This window comes from Mchenga conophoros, linkage group LG17, assembly GCF_057382185.1.
Source record: "Mchenga conophoros isolate Kocher_MC1m ecotype Shallow Benthic linkage group LG17, M_conophoros_male_GT1.1, whole genome shotgun sequence".
NCBI classification, from domain to species: Eukaryota; Metazoa; Chordata; class Actinopteri; order Cichliformes; family Cichlidae; genus Mchenga; species Mchenga conophoros.
Genome location: NC_140542.1, coordinates 20,984,265 through 21,005,469, shown reverse-complemented (window position 1 = coordinate 21,005,469; position 21,205 = coordinate 20,984,265). Strand labels below are relative to the sequence as shown.

At 40.5% G+C, this 21,205-nt stretch overlaps 4 protein-coding genes across 4 annotated transcripts; 1 reads left to right on the top strand and 3 right to left on the bottom strand.

Moving 5' to 3' along the window:
* Positions 1 to 2,454: 2,454 nt before the first annotated feature.
* On the top strand, positions 2,455 to 4,476 carry LOC146555437 (histone H2A-like). Its single transcript, XM_085251085.1, has 2 exons — positions 2,455 to 2,461; positions 3,740 to 4,476. Exons 1-2 carry the CDS (start codon positions 2,455 to 2,457, stop codon positions 4,147 to 4,149), a joined length of 417 nt encoding a protein of 138 aa, XP_085107211.1. The 3' UTR covers positions 4,150 to 4,476.
* A 3,183-nt stretch (positions 4,477 to 7,659) lies between these two features.
* Positions 7,660 to 9,681, bottom strand: LOC146555436 (histone H2A-like). The gene is made up of 2 exons (XM_085251084.1): positions 9,675 to 9,681; positions 7,660 to 8,396 (listed from the first exon to the last, which is right to left on the bottom strand). The coding sequence occupies exons 1-2, from the start codon at positions 9,679 to 9,681 to the stop codon at positions 7,987 to 7,989; spliced, it is 417 nt and encodes a 138-aa protein (XP_085107210.1). The 3' UTR covers positions 7,660 to 7,986.
* A 7,213-nt stretch (positions 9,682 to 16,894) lies between these two features.
* Positions 16,895 to 17,569, bottom strand: LOC146555435 (histone H4). The gene has a single exon (XM_085252913.1). It carries the CDS (start codon positions 17,537 to 17,539, stop codon positions 17,228 to 17,230), a length of 312 nt encoding a protein of 103 aa, XP_085109039.1. The 5' UTR covers positions 17,540 to 17,569; the 3' UTR covers positions 16,895 to 17,227.
* A 204-nt stretch (positions 17,570 to 17,773) lies between these two features.
* LOC146555434 (histone H2B 1/2) lies at positions 17,774 to 18,869 on the bottom strand. The gene has a single exon (XM_085251812.1). The coding sequence runs from the start codon at positions 18,842 to 18,844 to the stop codon at positions 18,470 to 18,472; it is 375 nt and encodes a 124-aa protein (XP_085107938.1). The 5' UTR covers positions 18,845 to 18,869; the 3' UTR covers positions 17,774 to 18,469.
* Between the last annotated feature and the right edge of the window lie 2,336 nt (positions 18,870 to 21,205).

Below are 21,205 nucleotides of genomic sequence, written 5' to 3'. Positions count from 1 at the left end.
CCGATTGGCGTAACCGGGTGTCATTACTGCCGACGTGAATTATGATCTTACTGAATTTACGTAAGATCACATGTATGTATATGTATATATATGTATGTATATGTGTATATATGTATGTATATGTGTATATATGTATGTATGTATGTATGTATTTATATATGTATATATGTATATATATATATATATATATATATATATATATATATATATATACAAACAACAACTGAGATAATTCATCCACAATACGAGGTTAGTCATTCATATACTGCTGCATGGGCTGGGCTGTAGTTACATCATAAGGGTTTAAAAATTGAGCTTTAAAATGATTGGCAGTAATAAAAGCCGAGGAAGGCCAACAGTGATCACTGACTGTTTTTAGGAGCTTTTTGAGATTAAATAGAAGAAAATACATAACATTAAACATGTTAACAACACAAAAGCCATATTGAACACAGACTACTTACTTTAGGCCCGGAAGCAGGATTCGTCACGTCATCACTTAAAGACTGGCTACCTTTCTAATGTGAAGTTGTTGTCCCTTTCTCAGTCTTCTTGGCCTGCATGTTGGGCAGCACACCACCCTGAGCGATCGTCACTCAGCCCAGCAGCTTGTTCAGCTCTTCATCGTTGCGGACGGCCAGCTGCAGGTGGCGGGGGACGATTCTGGCAAGAGCATAGATTTGGTTTTGGCATTGGTGGGGGACGGATGATTCAACCACCGAACACTGCCCTGCTTTTGTCTTTGCTTCTTGATAAAAAGAGGAGAAATATACTTGCCTACATATGCTGTTCTACATGCTTTTAAACCATTTAAAAGTACAATTCATAGTTTTATATGTGAATTATATAATGTCAAATTACTATTAAACAAATGACTAAGAATTGTAGACTTTAGTTTACTTCAGCCATATTCCATCATAGTAAATCAGGTATCATACAAAATAAAATTAGCTTCAAATACAGTGATGACAATAAAAGAATATGACTTTAAGGACTTAACAACATTACTTCAGTTATAATACACCAACATCTCTTATACATTAGCACTAAGGGAACACTGAATGACCTGGTGGTTTTTGTCCATAAAACTACTCATCTAAGATTACCACAAAGTAAAAGATCTCTCAGCAACATTGTGCAACATTTTATGCACACTATTGCCCCTATCAAATAAGTGAGCTGGGATTTTTTTATTCTAAACATGAACTCCTGTTACAGCAACAGACATGGACTACTGGTGCCCCACACAACAACTCAATGTCCACTATGTGAAGGAGCCAAACACATGCCTGCTCCTCTCGTTAACTGAGATAAACTGCTGGCATATTGGTTTTATATACTGTCCAGTCTCTCCTGGTGAACATGGCCTACAGTAGCATTGTTTAATCTCATTTGAGTCATTGTTGATCTCGTTTTTAGTCTTGTGAGAGCACTGAAGCTTCTTTCAGCCTCAGCCGAGGATACTGGGATGACTAAAAGCAGCCTGACAATTGTCACGATAATAAATACTAGTTAATCTATAGCACCAAATCATCAGTCAGTCACCCGTGACCTCGCCTCTTCACCTCAGTCCGAGCTACAACATGGCAGAGCTGCCTCTGTCACCTAATAAATAACAGGGAGACATTCCAAATACATGCAGTCACACATGTGCTTCAAAAACAGTAATGAACCACCAAGTCATCCTCCAATTTCACCTGTGATCTTGTATCACCATTACTCTCTGTTGGTTCTTCTATCACCTGACAAATAGGACATACATGACAATAAGAATAAAATGGGTAGCTGCTTCAGTGTTTCTGTCACTTTGTGTAGATCTTGACTCATCAGTAATGTTTGTAGGGTGAGTGCATTTTTAAAACAGTTTGTGCAAACTGCACTACAAGGTGGAATATTTGCAGAAGCATGACGACCTCATGATATTTTGTCTCAAAAATTAACCCTATGACTATGTCAGTACCATTAGGATGAAATTGTGTCACCAACATTTTAACATTAGACATAAATTTAACAGCCTCTGTACACTAATGTTAACATGTTAGGCTTACTGGCATGTCCATAGTATTTATAAAAAAAAAAAAAAGTAAATAAGTAAAGGAGGGAGACATTTAAGGATAGAACAATTCATGCTAAAAATTAATGAAGCATTTTTGTAACTGAAGTCAGTGATTTCCACGTTCATGCCGACTGTAGTTTCTGGTATAGAAAGAGCATGAAGATTAAAGTGTGACTATAATATTGATGTAATAGTAAGAAAGGAGCGAGCTCTTGGTGGGAGGGAGGTGGCTCTGAAAAGAGCCGTTGTTTGTAGGTGAGCGAGTAGCTTAAGCTCTCTCTCCGCGGATGCGGCGAGCCAGCTGGATGTCTTTGGGCATGATGGTGACCCGCTTGGCGTGATTCTTAATAATCAAAAGAAAAGTCGGAATGACTTTATTGTCTCAATTAAGGATAAACATGGAAAGTCAGTTTTTAAAGAAGAGGGGAAAAGACAAGTGATTAGAGATTATTGTTCGGAAATGTTTTCATCCATAGTTACAAACAGCGACGCTATTAACAATTTTTTGAGTGAGGTTGAACCATTAGATCCTGTCATTTATGAAACTTTGATTGGAAAAATTAAAAGAGAGGAAGTGGAGTCAGTAATTAACCAACTTAGTACCGATAAAACACCTGGTCTGGATGGACTCCCCTCTGAATTTTACAAAACTGTGAGTGAAGAACTGTCTGAATTGTTAACTCAGTACTTTAATGAAGGAATAGAAAGAGAAACAATGGGTAAATCGTTTTATGAAGGAGTTATGTGTTTATTATATAAGAAAGGTGATAGAGAAGACATTAACAATTATAGGCAACTGACAATAATGAATGTAGATTATAAGATTTTTGCTAAAATAATTATGTCTAGACTAGAGGATGTATTAGATATTATCATTGAAAAAGAACAAACATGCGCAATTAAGGGACGATTGATGTGGGATAACTTAAGTATGTTAAGAGAAATTATTTATAATGGAAAGGATTCAGAACTCTGCATTTTAGGATTAGATCAAAGGAGGGCTTTTGATTCTGTTTCCCACTCTTATTTATGGAAAGTAATGAAAGCTTATAATTTTCCGGACCAATTTATTTCTATTATCCAATTGATTTATAAAAAGTCCCTAGTGCAAGTTAAGGTAAATGGAAAGCTCTCATCCCCTTTTAGTGCTGAGTGCGGGGTTAAACAAGGATGTCCTTTGAGTGCTGCGTTATATGTCCTTGCAATTAATCCCTTATTGAAAAGGATAAATGATGATAAACGGATCAAGGGATACGTCCTTGATAAATCCCTTAAAATCGCAGCTTTGGCGTATGCAGATGACGTGACGGTGATAATCAGAAACCAAAACGAACTGTCTTCAGTTATGGAGATATTACACCATTACGAACAGGCATCAGGTGCCAAACTGAACCAAGACAAAACTGAAGGGGTGTGGCTTGGACATCCAACCAGACAACCTAAAATGATGATCTCTCTTTGTAGGGAGATTAAAATTCTGGGTATATGGATTGATAATACTGACTCTAGTTTACTAAATTGGAATAAGAAAGAAAATGAAATAAAAATGGAAATTATGAAATGGGAAAATAAAGACACAAATTATAAAACACGTATTAATATTGTAAAAACACACATAATTTCGAAACTTCTTTTCCTTGCCGCAATTTTTCCTCCCCCGAGAACAACTGTAATGAAAATAAGAGGAAGAGAGAAAAAAAAAAAAGAAGAGAAAAAAAAGAAAGACTGGAGGCAAAGCCAGAGCTAAGGCCAAGACTCGCTCATCCCGTGCCGGGCTTCAGTTCCCCGTGGGTCGTGTCCACAGACTGCTGCGCAAAGGCAACTATGCGGAGCGTGTGGGAGCTGGCGCCCCCGTTTACCTGGCAGCTGTGCTCGAGTACCTGACCGCTGAGATCTTGGAGCTGGCTGGCAACGCGGCCCGCGACAACAAGAAGACTCGTATCATCCCACGTCACCTGCAGCTGGCTGTGCGCAACGACGAGGAGCTCAACAAACTCCTGGGGGGAGTCACCATCGCTCAAGGTGGTGTGCTGCCCAACATCCAGGCTGTGCTGCTGCCCAAGAAGACCGAGAAGCCCGCCAAGGCCAAGTAAATGCAAAGCGTTCGGCTTCACCAAAAAACGGCTCTTTTAAGAGCCACACACTCCTATCTGAGCAAACATCCTTCTTGCTGTTACTGTCTGTAACTGGGATATGTAGATTATGCATCTTGATTTATTTTGAAATGTACGTTCATTCATATCACCTTACATGGTCAGGGACTGAAATCCACCTTCAAAATATACTATCATGAGTGCTTAAGCAGTGTTTGTTTTATTCACAAGAATAGAGGGTCTTAGTATAAAGTCAAAATAAAAAAAAGTCAAAAGCTCTCAGTCTCTCCTGCTGTGTGGTTAAGGCCTTGTTCAACCTCATTTACATTAGGGATCAGCTGTTAAGCGCTGCTGCAGGGTGCAGCTGGGCTACCGGCAGACAGACCCTACATCCCCAGTGAGGGAAGGAAACGGGTGACGTCTCCCGAGGACACCTCGGATAAAGTACAAGAGATACAATCAGTGCTTTGTCAGTGTTTACTCAGCAGTCAAGGACAGCAATATTTGCATAGTATTTTTACTGACATGTAGTGCACATATGTTTTGGGCAAAAACATTTTTGAATATTAAAATATGAACATTTGTAACAAAAAATTGACAAATTAGCCAGTTCCAATGTAAAACTTTATCTGCCTATTTAAAAAAAGAAGATAATCTTCTCACAAACTGGTGTTTGATTTTGAAACAGGAAAAAAGTGGGGAAACAACTGAAAAGACTAACATTTGAATAAAACCTGAAAGCAAGTAAATACTTTCTATGCTGCCTTATGGTAAACTTTGGTAATATTGATAAAGAACAACACTGGCTGACGATGAAATACAGTCAGCTGGCATGGTGACACTGCCAGTATTAACCTGCAGGGCTGGACTGGGACAGAAAATCGGGCATTTTGACTACAGACCGGCCCACCAGGTATTAAAGCCATAAAGCCTTTGAATGAAAACAAACGCTGTTGTGACAGTGATGTACACTGTCTTGTTGGTATATGTATGATTTCTATACATTTGTCATCAGATAAAAACTTTGGTTGTAAGATTTAGATAATTATTTAATAAAAGCGAGATATTTTAAATGAGAATAAGAAAGAAAAGTATTTCTTTGTGCCCCCCTCTCCCTGTTAATTCCCTACCTGGCCCCCTGGCATAACTTTGCTAGATCCGCACCTGCACAGTTACCAGCTGTCAGCTACCTAAAAAAGGATCCTGGTGTTATTTGTCTCTCAGAAACAGCTCATAACTTCCCTTCAACTCATTCATGTCACCTAAAAGGTAAACCTGTTTCTCCATCACAGCTCTGATGATTCAGTAAGGACATCTCCTGGTTTCATCTTCATGTTTCCCTCTCACCACATATCCAAACCGACATCATGACCAGCAGCTTTACAGCTGTGGCTCCAGCAAACATCAGCTGATACTGGAAATTAATATTAAATAAATTCTAACAACAGCTGATCAAGCTTAAACGTGCTGCTGTTGTTTAGCGCGACATCTGCTGGTTTCCTCTTTCTGGCACAAAGTGGGCGATAAACAAACAAGAGAGAAAAGCTGATCAGCTCATCATTGATCAGCTTCACCGTGAAAACATAATCTGACATTTGATATTTGATTGAATTGTATTGTTTTGCCTTTGGGGTGGCACCTGGGGTGGCCAGTCTGGTTGGGGGGGGGGGGGTGGCCTGTGCCCCCCCAGGCCACCCCGCTGGACACGCCATTGTATGTGACCCTATCATACAAGAAATACACCTTTAAAAGTTATTCACGGTGAAGCTCAGATATCCGAGTGTAAGTGAATGCAGCATCTGCTTCTGCGCTATGCGCATCACGTTAGCAAAGGTAGGAGAGCCAAGCAGGAAAGATGGCACTGCAGGAAACAATTTTTCGGTGAAAGAAAATGAGGACAGAATAAATGTCCCGGTAAGTAATATCAAGTTTGTTGAGTTTAGTAAACTTCGGTGAAATTAGAATACCAAGGAAAAAATAACACTTAAAGAATTATTGCAGCCGTGGAATATTTCAGACAGTATGCTGCTGAGGGGAGCTAACATAAGAGTTATGCATTATAAGATATAATCTAAGTCGTAACATTGCTGTATGGAGCTGCAGATTTGGTTTCAGGTTAACATAGCTGGACTGGCCATCGGGCATACTGGGCATATGCCCGGTGACTTGTTTTTTTATTTTATTTTATTAAGGGCATGAACAATGAGAGGTGGTGGATTGGCCAGATGCAGGTCGATGTGTAAAAATAACTCAGTTGTTTGGTGGTGGCTATGGCGGAGCTTCCACAGAGGCCAGCAGGTGGATGTTTGTTTATCGCCCACTTTGTGCCAGAAAGAGGAAACCAGCAGATGTCGCGCTAAACAACAGCAGCACGTTTAAGCTTGATCAGCTGTTGTTAGAATTTATTTAATATTAATTTCCAGTATCAGCTGATGTTTGCTGGAGCCACAGCTGTAAAGCTGCTGGTCATGATGTCGGTTTGGATATGTGGTGAGAGGGAAACATGAAGATGAAACCAGGAGATGTCCTTACTGAATCATCAGAGCTGTGATGGAGAAACAGGTTTACCTTTTAGGTGACATGAATGAGTTGAAGGGAAGTTATGAGCTGTTTCTGAGAGACAAATAACACCAGGATCCTTTTTTAGGTAGCTGACAGCTGGTAACTGTGCAGGTGCGGATCTAGCAAAGTTATGCCAGGGGGCCAGGTAGGGAATTAACAGGGAGAGGGGGGCACAAAGAAATACTTTTCTTTCTTATTCTCATTTAAAATATCTCGCTTTTATTAAATAATTATCTAAATCTTACAACCAAAGTTTTTATCTGATGACAAATGTATAGAAATCATACATATACCAACAAGACAGTGTACATCACTGTCACAACAGCGTTTGTTTTCATTCAAAGGCTTTATGGCTTTAATACCTGGTGGGCCGGTCTGTAGTCAAAATGCCCGATTTTCTGTCCCAGTCCAGCCCTGCAGGTTAATACTGGCAGTGTCACCATGCCAGCTGACTGTATTTCATCGTCAGCCAGTGTTGTTCTTTATCAATATTACCAAAGTTTACCATAAGGCAGCATAGAAAGTATTTACTTGCTTTCAGGTTTTATTCAAATGTTAGTCTTTTCAGTTGTTTCCCCACTTTTTTCCTGTTTCAAAATCAAACACCAGTTTGTGAGAAGATTATCTTCTTTTTTTAAATAGGCAGATAAAGTTTTACATTGGAACTGGCTAATTTGTCAATTTTTTGTTACAAATGTTCATATTTTAATATTCAAAAATGTTTTTGCCCAAAACATATGTGCACTACATGTCAGTAAAAATACTATGCAAATATTGCTGTCCTTGACTGCTGAGTAAACACTGACAAAGCACTGATTGTATCTCTTGTACTTTATCCGAGGTGTCCTCGGGAGACGTCACCCGTTTCCTTCCCTCACTGGGGATGTAGGGTCTGTCTGCCGGTAGCCCAGCTGCACCCTGCAGCAGCGCTTAACAGCTGATCCCTAATGTAAATGAGGTTGAACAAGGCCTTAACCACACAGCAGGAGAGACTGAGAGCTTTTGACTTTTTTTTATTTTGACTTTATACTAAGACCCTCTATTCTTGTGAATAAAACAAACACTGCTTAAGCACTCATGATAGTATATTTTGAAGGTGGATTTCAGTCCCTGACCATGTAAGGTGATATGAATGAACGTACATTTCAAAATAAATCAAGATGCATAATCTACATATCCCAGTTACAGACAGTAACAGCAAGAAGGATGTTTGCTCAGATAGGAGTGTGTGGCTCTTAAAAGAGCCGTTTTTTGGTGAAGCCGAACGCTTTGCATTTACTTGGCCTTGGCGGGCTTCTCGGTCTTCTTGGGCAGCAGCACAGCCTGGATGTTGGGCAGCACACCACCTTGAGCGATGGTGACTCCCCCCAGGAGTTTGTTGAGCTCCTCGTCGTTGCGCACAGCCAGCTGCAGGTGACGTGGGATGATACGAGTCTTCTTGTTGTCGCGGGCCGCGTTGCCAGCCAGCTCCAAGATCTCAGCGGTCAGGTACTCGAGCACAGCTGCCAGGTAAACGGGGGCGCCAGCTCCCACACGCTCCGCATAGTTGCCTTTGCGCAGCAGTCTGTGGACACGACCCACGGGGAACTGAAGCCCGGCACGGGATGAGCGAGTCTTGGCCTTAGCTCTGGCTTTGCCTCCAGTCTTTCTTTTTTTTCTCTTCTTTTTTTTTTTTCTCTCTTCCTCTTATTTTCATTACAGTTGTTCTCGGGGGAGGAAAAATTGCGGCAAGGAAAAGAAGTTTCGAAATTATGTGTGTTTTTACAATATTAATACGTGTTTTATAATTTGTGTCTTTATTTTCCCATTTCATAATTTCCATTTTTATTTCATTTTCTTTCTTATTCCAATTTAGTAAACTAGAGTCAGTATTATCAATCCATATACCCAGAATTTTAATCTCCCTACAAAGAGAGATCATCATTTTAGGTTGTCTGGTTGGATGTCCAAGCCACACCCCTTCAGTTTTGTCTTGGTTCAGTTTGGCACCTGATGCCTGTTCGTAATGGTGTAATATCTCCATAACTGAAGACAGTTCGTTTTGGTTTCTGATTATCACCGTCACGTCATCTGCATACGCCAAAGCTGCGATTTTAAGGGATTTATCAAGGACGTATCCCTTGATCCGTTTATCATCATTTATCCTTTTCAATAAGGGATTAATTGCAAGGACATATAACGCAGCACTCAAAGGACATCCTTGTTTAACCCCGCACTCAGCACTAAAAGGGGATGAGAGCTTTCCATTTACCTTAACTTGCACTAGGGACTTTTTATAAATCAATTGGATAATAGAAATAAATTGGTCCGGAAAATTATAAGCTTTCATTACTTTCCATAAATAAGAGTGGGAAACAGAATCAAAAGCCCTCCTTTGATCTAATCCTAAAATGCAGAGTTCTGAATCCTTTCCATTATAAATAATTTCTCTTAACATACTTAAGTTATCCCACATCAATCGTCCCTTAATTGCGCATGTTTGTTCTTTTTCAATGATAATATCTAATACATCCTCTAGTCTAGACATAATTATTTTAGCAAAAATCTTATAATCTACATTCATTATTGTCAGTTGCCTATAATTGTTAATGTCTTCTCTATCACCTTTCTTATATAATAAACACATAACTCCTTCATAAAACGATTTACCCATTGTTTCTCTTTCTATTCCTTCATTAAAGTACTGAGTTAACAATTCAGACAGTTCTTCACTCACAGTTTTGTAAAATTCAGAGGGGAGTCCATCCAGACCAGGTGTTTTATCGGTACTAAGTTGGTTAATTACTGACTCCACTTCCTCTCTTTTAATTTTTCCAATCAAAGTTTCATAAATGACAGGATCTAATGGTTCAACCTCACTCAAAAAATTGTTAATAGCGTCGCTGTTTGTAACTATGGATGAAAACATTTCCGAACAATAATCTCTAATCACTTGTCTTTTCCCCTCTTCTTTAAAAACTGACTTTCCATGTTTATCCTTAATTGAGACAATAAAGTCATTCCGACTTTTCTTTTGATTATTAAGAATCACGCCAAGCGGGTCACCATCATGCCCAAAGACATCCAGCTGGCTCGCCGCATCCGCGGAGAGAGAGCTTAAGCTACTCGCTCACCTACAAACAACGGCTCTTTTCAGAGCCACCTCCCTCCCACCAAGAGCTCGCTCCTTTCTTACTATTACATCAATATTATAGTCACACTTTAATCTTCATGCTCTTTCTATACCAGAAACTACAGTCGGCATGAACGTGGAAATCACTGACTTCAGTTACAAAAATGCTTCATTAATTTTTAGCATGAATTGTTCTATCCTTAAATGTCTCCCTCCTTTACTTATTTACTTTTTTTTTTTTTTATAAATACTATGGACATGCCAGTAAGCCTAACATGTTAACATTAGTGTACAGAGGCTGTTAAATTTATGTCTAATGTTAAAATGTTGGTGACACAATTTCATCCTAATGGTACTGACATAGTCATAGGGTTAATTTTTGAGACAAAATATCATGAGGTCGTCATGCTTCTGCAAATATTCCACCTTGTAGTGCAGTTTGCACAAACTGTTTTAAAAATGCACTCACCCTACAAACATTACTGATGAGTCAAGATCTACACAAAGTGACAGAAACACTGAAGCAGCTACCCATTTTATTCTTATTGTCATGTATGTCCTATTTGTCAGGTGATAGAAGAACCAACAGAGAGTAATGGTGATACAAGATCACAGGTGAAATTGGAGGATGACTTGGTGGTTCATTACTGTTTTTGAAGCACATGTGTGACTGCATGTATTTGGAATGTCTCCCTGTTATTTATTAGGTGACAGAGGCAGCTCTGCCATGTTGTAGCTCGGACTGAGGTGAAGAGGCGAGGTCACGGGTGACTGACTGATGATTTGGTGCTATAGATTAACTAGTATTTATTATCGTGACAATTGTCAGGCTGCTTTTAGTCATCCCAGTATCCTCGGCTGAGGCTGAAAGAAGCTTCAGTGCTCTCACAAGACTAAAAACGAGATCAACAATGACTCAAATGAGATTAAACAATGCTACTGTAGGCCATGTTCACCAGGAGAGACTGGACAGTATATAAAACCAATATGCCAGCAGTTTATCTCAGTTAACGAGAGGAGCAGGCATGTGTTTGGCTCCTTCACATAGTGGACATTGAGTTGTTGTGTGGGGCACCAGTAGTCCATGTCTGTTGCTGTAACAGGAGTTCATGTTTAGAATAAAAAAATCCCAGCTCACTTATTTGATAGGGGCAATAGTGTGCATAAAATGTTGCACAATGTTGCTGAGAGATCTTTTACTTTGTGGTAATCTTAGATGAGTAGTTTTATGGACAAAAACCACCAGGTCATTCAGTGTTCCCTTAGTGCTAATGTATAAGAGATGTTGGTGTATTATAACTGAAGTAATGTTGTTAAGTCCTTAAAGTCATATTCTTTTATTGTCATCACTGTATTTGAAGCTAATTTTATTTTGTATGATACCTGATTTACTATGATGGAATATGGCTGAAGTAAACTAAAGTCTACAATTCTTAGTCATTTGTTTAATAGTAATTTGACATTATATAATTCACATATAAAACTATGAATTGTACTTTTAAATGGTTTAAAAGCATGTAGAACAGCATATGTAGGCAAGTATATTTCTCCTCTTTTTATCAAGAAGCAAAGACAAAAGCAGGGCAGTGTTCGGTGGTTGAATCATCCGTCCCCCACCAATGCCAAAACCAAATCTATGCTCTTGCCAGAATCGTCCCCCGCCACCTGCAGCTGGCCGTCCGCAACGATGAAGAGCTGAACAAGCTGCTGGGCTGAGTGACGATCGCTCAGGGTGGTGTGCTGCCCAACATGCAGGCCAAGAAGACTGAGAAAGGGACAACAACTTCACATTAGAAAGGTAGCCAGTCTTTAAGTGATGACGTGACGAATCCTGCTTCCGGGCCTAAAGTAAGTAGTCTGTGTTCAATATGGCTTTTGTGTTGTTAACATGTTTAATGTTATGTATTTTCTTCTATTTAATCTCAAAAAGCTCCTAAAAACAGTCAGTGATCACTGTTGGCCTTCCTCGGCTTTTATTACTGCCAATCATTTTAAAGCTCAATTTTTAAACCCTTATGATGTAACTACAGCCCAGCCCATGCAGCAGTATATGAATGACTAACCTCGTATTGTGGATGAATTATCTCAGTTGTTGTTTGTATATATATATATATATATATATATATATATATACATATATAAATACATACATACATACATACATATATACACACATACACATATACATATATACACATATACATACATATATATACATATACATACATGTGATCTTACGTAAATTCAGTAAGATCATAATTCACGTCGGCAGTAATGACACCCGGTTACGCCAATCGGAGGTCACTAAAATCAATATTGAATCGGTGTGCAACTTTGCCAAAACAATGTCGGACTCTGTAGTTTTCTCTGGTCCCCTCCCCAATCAGACCAGGAGTGACATGTTTAGCCGCATGTTCTCCTTAAATTGCTGGCTGTCTGAGTGGTGTCCCAGAAACGATGTGGGCTTCATAGATAATTGGCAAACCTTCTGGAGGAAACCTGGTCTTGTTAGGAGAGACGGCATCCATCCCACTTTGGATGGAGCAGCTCTCATTTCTAGAAATATGGACAAATTTATTAAACCCCCCAAAATATGACTATCCAGAGTTGGGACCAGGAAGCAGAGTTGCAGTCTTACACGCCCCTCTGCAGCTTCTCTCCTCCTGCTACCCCCCCCAAAAAAAAAAAAAAAAACCATCTCCATAGAGACTGTGTCGGCTCCCAAACAGACAAAAAACTAACTAAAAACCAGCAACAAACAACTTAAACATAAACAATTACAAAGAAAGAACAATAAAGTATCCACATCTGAACCAAAGAGTAAAACAGTGAAATGTGGATTATTAAATATTAGGTCTCTCTCCTCCAAGTCTCTGTTAGTACATGACTTAATAATTGATCAACAAATTGATTTACTCTACCTTACAGAAACCTGGTTGCAGCAGGATGATTATGTTAGTTTAAATGAATCAACACCCCCGAGTCATTCTAACTACCAGAAATCTCGAAGCACAAGCCGAGGGGGCGGTGTGGCAGCAATTTTTCACACCAGCCTATCAATTAATGAAAGACCAAGACAGACTTTTAATTCATTTGAAAGCCTGATGCTTAGCCTCGTCCACCCCAGCTGTAAAACTCAGAAACCAGTCTTACTTGTTATCATCTATCGTCCACCTGGGCCTTACACAGAGTTTCTGTCTGATTTCTCAGACTTTATATCTAATTTAGTTCTGAGCTCAGATAAAATAATTATTGTGGGTGATTTTAACATCCATGTAGATGCTAAAAATGACAGCCTCAACATGGCATTTAATCTGTTATTAGACTCAATTGGTTTCTCTCAAAATGTAAAAGAACCCACCCACCACTTTAATCACACTCTAGATCTTGTTTTAACATATGGCATAGAAACTGAACATTTAACAGTGTTTCCTGAAAACCCTCTCCTGTCTGATCATTTCCTGATAACATTTACATTTACAATAATTGATTACACAGCGGTGGAGAGTAGACTTTATCAAAGTAGATGTCTTTCTGAAAGCGCTGTAACTAAGTTTAAGAATATAATCCACCCACTGTTATCATCTTCAATGCCCTGTACCAACATAGAGCAGAGCGGCTATCTGAACGCTACCCCAACAGAGGTCGATTATCTTGTTAATAATTTCACCTCCTCACTACGTACGACTCTGGATACTGTAGCTCCTGTGAAAACTAAGGTCTCTAATCAGAAGTACCTGACTCCGTGGTATAATCCTCAAACACGTACCCTAAAGCAGATGACTCGTAATCTGGAGAGGAAATGGCGTGTCACAAATTTAGAGGATCATCATTTAGCCTGGAGAAATAGTTTGCTGCTTTATAAGAAAGCCCTCCGCAAAGCCAGAACATCTTACTATTCATCACTGATTGAAGAAAATAAGAACAACCCCAGATTTCTCTTCAGCACTGTAGCCAGGCTGACAAAAAGTCAGAGCTCTTTTGAGCCAACAATCCCTTTAACGTTAACTAGTAATGACTTCATGAACTTCTTCACAAATAAAATCTTTATCATTAGAGAAAAAATTACCAGTAATCATCCCACAGATGTAATATTATCTACAGCTACTCTTAGTACCATTGATGTTAAGTTAGACTCTTTTTCTCTAATTGATCTTTCTGAGTTAACTTCAATAATTACTTCCTCCAAACCATCAACGTGTCTTTTAGACCCCATTCCTACAAAACTGCTCAAAGAAGTCCTGCCATTAATTAATTCTTCGATCTTAAATATAATCAACCTATCTCTAATGATCGGCTATGTACCACAGGCCTTCAAGCTAGCTGTAGTTAAACCTTTACTCAAAAAGCCATCTCTAGACCCAGCAGTCTTAGCTAATTATAGGCCAATCTCCAACCTTCCTTTCATATCAAAAATCCTTGAAAGAGTAGTTGTCAAACAGCTAACAGATCATCTGCAGAGGAATGGTTTATTTGAAGAGTTTCAGTCAGGTTTCAGAGCTCATCACAGCACAGAAACAGCTTTAGTGAAGGTTACAAATGATCTTCTTATGGCCTCTGACAGTGGACTCATCTCTGTGCTTGTCCTGCTAGACCTTAGTGCAGCATTCGATACTGTCGACCATAATATCCTATTAGAGCGATTAGAACATGCTGTAGGTATTACAGGTACTGCACTGCAGTGGTTTGTATCATATCTATCTAATAGACTCCAATTTGTTCATGTAAATGGAGAGTCCTCTTCACACACTGAGGTTAATTATGGAGTTCCACAGGGTTCAGTGCTAGGACCAATTCTGTTTACATTATACATGCTTCCCTTAGGCAGTATCATTAGAAGACATAGCATACATTTTCACTGCTATGCAGATGACACCCAGCTCTATCTGTCCATGAAGCCAGATAACGCACACCAATTAGTTAAACTGCAGGAATGTCTTACAGACATAAAGACCTGGATGGCCGCTAACTTTCTGCTTCTTAATTCAGATAAAACTGAGGTTATTGTACTTGGCCCTGAAAAGCCTAGAAATATGGTATCTAACCAGATTCTTACCCTGGATGGCATTACCTTGGCCTCCAGTAACGCTGTGAGGAACCTTGGAGTCATTTTTGACCAGGACATGTCCTTCAATGCACATATTAAACAAATATGTAAGACTGCGTTCTTCCATTTGCGCAGCATCTCTAAAATGGTAAATGGTAAATGGTAAAAATTAGAAATATCCTGTCTCAGAGTGACACTGAAAAACTAGTTCATGCATTTATTACTTCCAGGCTGGACTACTGTAATTCATTATTATCAGGATGTCCAAAAAACTCACTGAAAAGCCTTCAGCTAATCCAAAATGCTGCAGCAAGAGTCCTGACAGGGACTAGAAAGAGAGAGCATATTTCTCCTGTTTTGGCTTCCCTTCATTGGCTTCCTGTTAAATCCAGAATTGAATTCAAAATCCTGCTCCTCACATACAAGGTCTTAAATAATCAGGCCCCATCTTATCTTAATGACCTTGTAGTACCATATCACCCTATTAGAGCACTTCGCTCTCGCTCTGCAGGCCTACTTGTTGTTCCTAGAGTATTTAAAAGTAGAATGGGAGGGAGAGCCTTCAGTTTTCAGGCCCCTCTTCTGTGGAACCAGCTTCCAGTTTGGATTCAGGAGACAGACACTATCTCTACTTTCAAGATTAGGCTTAAAACTTTCCTTTTTGCTAAAGCATATAGTTAGGGCTGGACCAGGTGACCCTGAATCCTCCCTTAGTTATGCTGCAATAGACATAGGCTGCCGGGGGATTCCCATGATGCATTGAGTTTTTCCTTTCCAGTCACCTTTCTCGCTCACTATGTATTAACAGACCTCTCTGCATTGAATCATATCTGTTATTAACCTCTGTCTCTCTTCCACAGCATGTCTTTTATCCTGTCTTCCTTCTCTCACCCCAACCGGTCGCAGCAGGTGGCCGCCCCTCCCTGAGCCTGGTTCTGCCGGAGGTTTCTTCCTGTTAAAAGGGAGTTTTTCCTTCCCACTGTTGCCAAAGTGCTTGCTCATAGGGGGTCATATGATTGTTGGGTTTTTCCTCTGTATCTATGAAGCGCCTTGAGGCGACTTATGTTGTGATTTGGCGCTATATAAATAAAATTGAATTGAATTGAATATACATGCATATACATATATATATACACATATACATATATAAAACACCCAGCACGCCCCTGCGGGCGGTTTATCCTCCAAGCTCGGGTCCTCTACCAGAGGCCTGGGAGCTTGAGGGTCCTGCGCAGTATCTCAGCTGTTCCCAGGACTGCGCTCTTCTGGACAGAGATCTCCGATGTTATTCCCGGGATCTGCTGGAGCCACTCGCCTAGCTTGGGAGTCACCGCACCTAGTGCTCCGATTACCACGGGGACCACTGTTACCCTCACCCTCCACATCCTCTCGAGCTCTTCTCTGAGCCCTTGGTATTTCTCCAGCTTCTCGTGTTCCTTCTTCCTGATATTGCTGTCATTCGGAACCGCTACATCGATCACTACGGCCGTCTTCTTCTGTTTATCTACCACCACCACTATGTCCGGTTGGTTAGCCACCACCATTTTGTCCGTCTGTATCTGGAAGTCCCACAGGATCTTAGCTCGGTCATTCTGCACCACCCTTGGGGGCATCTCCCATTTTGACCTCGGGACTTCCAGGTTATACTCGGCACAGATGTTCCTGTACACTATGCCGGCCACTTGGTTATGGCGCTCCATGTATGCCTTGCCTGCTAGCATCTTGCACCCTGCTGTTATGTGCTGGATTGTCTCTGGGACATCTTTATACAGCCTGCACCTGGGGTCTTGCCTGGTGTGATAGACCCCAGCCTCTATGGATCTTGTGCTCAGATATATACACATACACACACGCTTTCAATTGTGTAATTTAAGTGATCTAGGTAGCTCTGGTTTTGAAGTTCAGTTAACACTAGAAATTTGTTTTGGAGTTTGTACATGTTTTGTCTCTAGGAGCCACCGCATATATTTATATACAAAAATAAATAGAACCACTTTTTTACGTTAGTAATTCCTTTTGTGCATAGTTTTATATTATTGCTAATAATAAATTAAAGCAACAAAATAACCCGAAGAGCCGGGTCTCTAACAAGAGCCAGAAATCCCATTACTAATGCTCGCACGTCAACATGGGCGGGTATCTCTCTCAGGTGCACCAGTGCAGTCCACCATCATGCAGTACAATATTTCCTACCTGACAATTCTCATCACCTAATGGCGTATAAGATATTCAGAGTGCAAAACAAAACACAAAAAGGCAGTAAAAAGTGACAAAAGCAAAAAGATCGCAGAACAACGCTCTTAAAGAGAAGTGTGTGGCTCTTAAAAGAGCCGTTTGATGGATTAGGGCGACTGAGTTTAACCGCCAAAGCCGTACAGAGTGCGGCCCTGCCTCTTCAGAGCATACACCACATCCATGGCGGTCACAGTCTTCCTCTTAGCGTGCTCCGTGTAGGTAACAGCATCACGGATGACGTTCTCCAAAAACACCTTCAGCACTCCGCGGGTCTCCTCGTAGATCAGACCGGAGATACGCTTCACTCCGCCACGGCGAGCCAGACGACGGATCGCGGGTTTGGTGATACCCTGGATGTTATCACGGAGCACCTTACGGTGACGCTTGGCGCCTCCTTTCCCGAGTCCTTTGCCACCTTTGCCTCTTCCACTCATGGTTATAATTTCTTCTCTGAACGAGCAAAGTCGAATGAAGTTAAACTCCACGGAGCCGTGTTATTATGTGTGCTCGGCGGACGTAAGAGAAAACAGACGGTGTGACGGCGACTCGAAGCTCAGCGGCTCCGCCCACTCTTCTATTTTCTAAATGTGGAAATGTGGTCTTTTGTTAAATGACAATTTAAGTCTAACCGAAGGGAGACTCACACCAAATCACACACAATGTCTGAGTGGAGTTCACATTTTTATTTCAAACTAAACCCAAGTGTCCGTATTTGTAACAAAAACCACACACCCTCTTAACGTTTCACCCAGAGTCTAGCATAAGTGTTGAACTACATTAAAACGATTAACACATGTATAGATCACACACACACACACACACACACACACACGGAGGATGTCACTGTAGTTTGAAATGTGAAACTGAAACGAATCGCGTTTATTTATTGTATTTGTAATCCTGTCCAGGATTTTACGATCAGAATTGTGATTTGAAGCCAAACATTTGCCTCACCAGGATGAGCTCAATAAGCTCTTGTTCACATGTCATTATTTCTGAGAAACCCACAAGTGTATTTATTCAGTGCTTTTCGCAGACAAGGGACCACAAAACATGACCCCCCCCCCAAAAAAAAACAAAACAAAACAAAACCACACAAACTACAAAACCAAACCAACCAAATAGTAATAATGCTAAATGATATAGTGATGGCGTTAGGACTGTTCTGGTCAGGTGGTCCATCATTAAGTCCTTGAAATTTCTCTCTTCTTTTTTTATTCAAAGCATACAAGAGTAACACAAGCTGTAATTTATGTTTCACCATCATGACAGCTACAAATTAAATAAAGTCAGGACATGTACGCTTTAGAAGAGATGTGTGGCTCTGAAAAGAGCCGTTGTTCGGGATTAAGTAAAGATGCAGTTTACTTGGAGCTCGTGTACTTGGTGACGGCCTTTGTGCCCTCAGACACTGCGTGCTTGGCCAGCTCACCGGGGAGAAGCAGGCGAACTGCGGTCTGGATCTCCCTGGAGGTGATGGTGGAGCGCTTGTTGTAGTGGGCCAGGCGGGAGGCTTCAGCGGCGATACGCTCGAAGATGTCATTGACGAACGAATTCATGATGCTCATGGCCTTAGACGAGATGCCGGTGTCGGGGTGGACCTGCTTCAGCACCTTGTACACGTAGATGGCGTAGCTCTCCTTCCTGGTCTTTCTCTTCTTCTTGCCGCCCTTGCCGGCGGTCTTGGTCACGGCTTTCTTGGAGCCCTTTTTGGGCGCTGACTTGGCGGGTTCAGGCATTTTCTTACTTCACTTCCTCACAGCGGAGAATGTACTCGTCAGCTGAGAGTGGCTCTTTTATTTCCGCTGTATGCAAATAAGGCTGTGCTGTTCCTCGCCTGTCATTGGCCGAGCTGTTGCTGTGAAGTTACACATGAAGAGTAGAAGTTTATCTTCGAGTGAACAAATTTGCCAGTGACCTTCATGGTTGAATTACTGACATTCACTTGTTGTTCCCCTTGTACCTTATAAAAGTCATTAAGATTACATTACTTATTTAGTCATTTTGAGTACTTCTCTCAGTTTTTATAGGATTTCCATAATCAAAGATCCAATCAAAGATAAAATCTTCCTCAGAGGCAAAATCTTCCAGATACCGTATTTTCACGCACGGTACTAAAATGCGCAGTCTCAGTTATGTGTGCCATTACTGTATTTAACACACACATAAGGCGCACCTGATTATAGGGTGTGGGTTTTATATATAATCTACGCCCACACTTCCCCCTTTAATGTTCTCATGGTGTCCTCTACTACGTCCGCCTTACAACAACAACAGACACAAGCATACAAGTCTGCGTATTTAAAAATGGAGCGGGAGCAAAACTGAATTTGGTATTCACATTTATTTTACCGGTAATCGTCATCAATCAAACCCATCGAAGTCCTCATCCTCTGTTTCTGAATTGAACAGCTGCGCTAAATCTCCATCAAACATGCCAGGTTCACTTTCTTCACTGTCAGAGTCACAATTACTTAATTATTATAGTATTAGTCATTATACTGTAAACTACAGGCAATAAAAAGTGAACCACAGGGGCCTTTTATATTCAGCAACAGCTGTGCTTTGTCACAGTCTGCAGAGCATCCTGTGTGGAGTGTTTAAACATGATGCAGAGGCGAACTCCAGTAGAAAATGAGTTCTGCCCCCACATTCAGATGTTGTAGTCAGAATCTGACATAAACAACAGGAAAAGATCCATCCTGCCTTTTATCAGTGGTTCACGCTGCTGCTGATAATTGTGTGCAGGATATGTATTCTTGGCACACTGGGCTCCTTAGCACCAACTGAGCATCGTTTTAAATGGAATACTGCTTATTTCTCAGCAGCTTTTCAGCTTCCACATCTTCCTAGATCTCTTCACTCTAAAAAGGAGAAACGGCACTTTAGGGTCAACTCTAAAATGCTGTATGAACTACTGTACAAGAAGGGTTACAAAATGGTAAGGCACAACTTTAGAAATAAAATGAGAAGACTGAAATTATGTGAAAATGACTGCAAGACTTCAGAAGAGGAACGTACAACTGTAAGTATCTCTCTCACAGGTAAGTGGGAACACAAGCTCAAGGCTTGGCTTGTACTTGGGTCGCACTAACTTAGTAGGACAACAATCCAGCAAGTACTCAAGAGCTGCCGCTCCCTTACGGAGAGGCCACAACGAGGGCATCAGGAAAAGGTGCGTGATTAATCCAGGCGTGTGAAGGCAGAAGATGGGAAACCTCACACTTTGAATCACCTTGTTGTTGAATTGTGCTATATAAATAAACTTGCCTTGCCTTGCCTTCACACAGTCCTGCTTCTGCACCAAAACCAGAACAGATAGACACACATGACAGAGAGGAGAGAGAAAGAGAATGGTGAGTTGACCGGCGAGGACAAGGTTTCTTAAAATCGGTGGACGGACAGAAAAGTAATCAATATATAACTCTTTCGGCAAATCGCAGATACTTATTTAAAAAATTTGATGATGTGAGAGAAACTACTCAGGTCTCAAAAGTTAAACAAATATGAAAATAGTCAACAGGATTATTTTAGGTTTAAATTAGAGTAACATCTGAAAACAACAGGATTATTTATAAGTGAGACTGTTAATTTTGTTTTTCTGGTGCAACTCATCATATTTGTTCAATCCAGTATAAAGCATGAGACTTTATGTATTTGTCCCAAATTAAAACTAAATAATCCCACTTTGCAGTAATACCACTTCCAGCTCATCGTGGAATATTATAATAATAATATATTTGTAATTATTATTTTATTAGATTAACACAAGACGACTAAACAGTTTCATGAATTCTTCCTGTCCTGCAAATAACGTTTCTCCTTTAAACCCCACAAAGCCTTCATTGTTGTTCCTCTGAGCTGCGTCACAGTAACTTAATCTCGTACCTCCCACATGTCTACTTCCAAGGAAAGTTGTCCCTCCTTCCCTCAATTTCTCTTTCCTGGCATTTCTCTGCTGCTCTTTAGCTTCCTACATATCTTTGTCCTGAAAAGGAAAAACAGCACTTTAGGCTCAACTGCAGTTTTTAAATGTGCTGACTAGGGCTGGGCCATATCATACAGTTCATGGTAATACCGGTATAATGTCGGGCAACGAT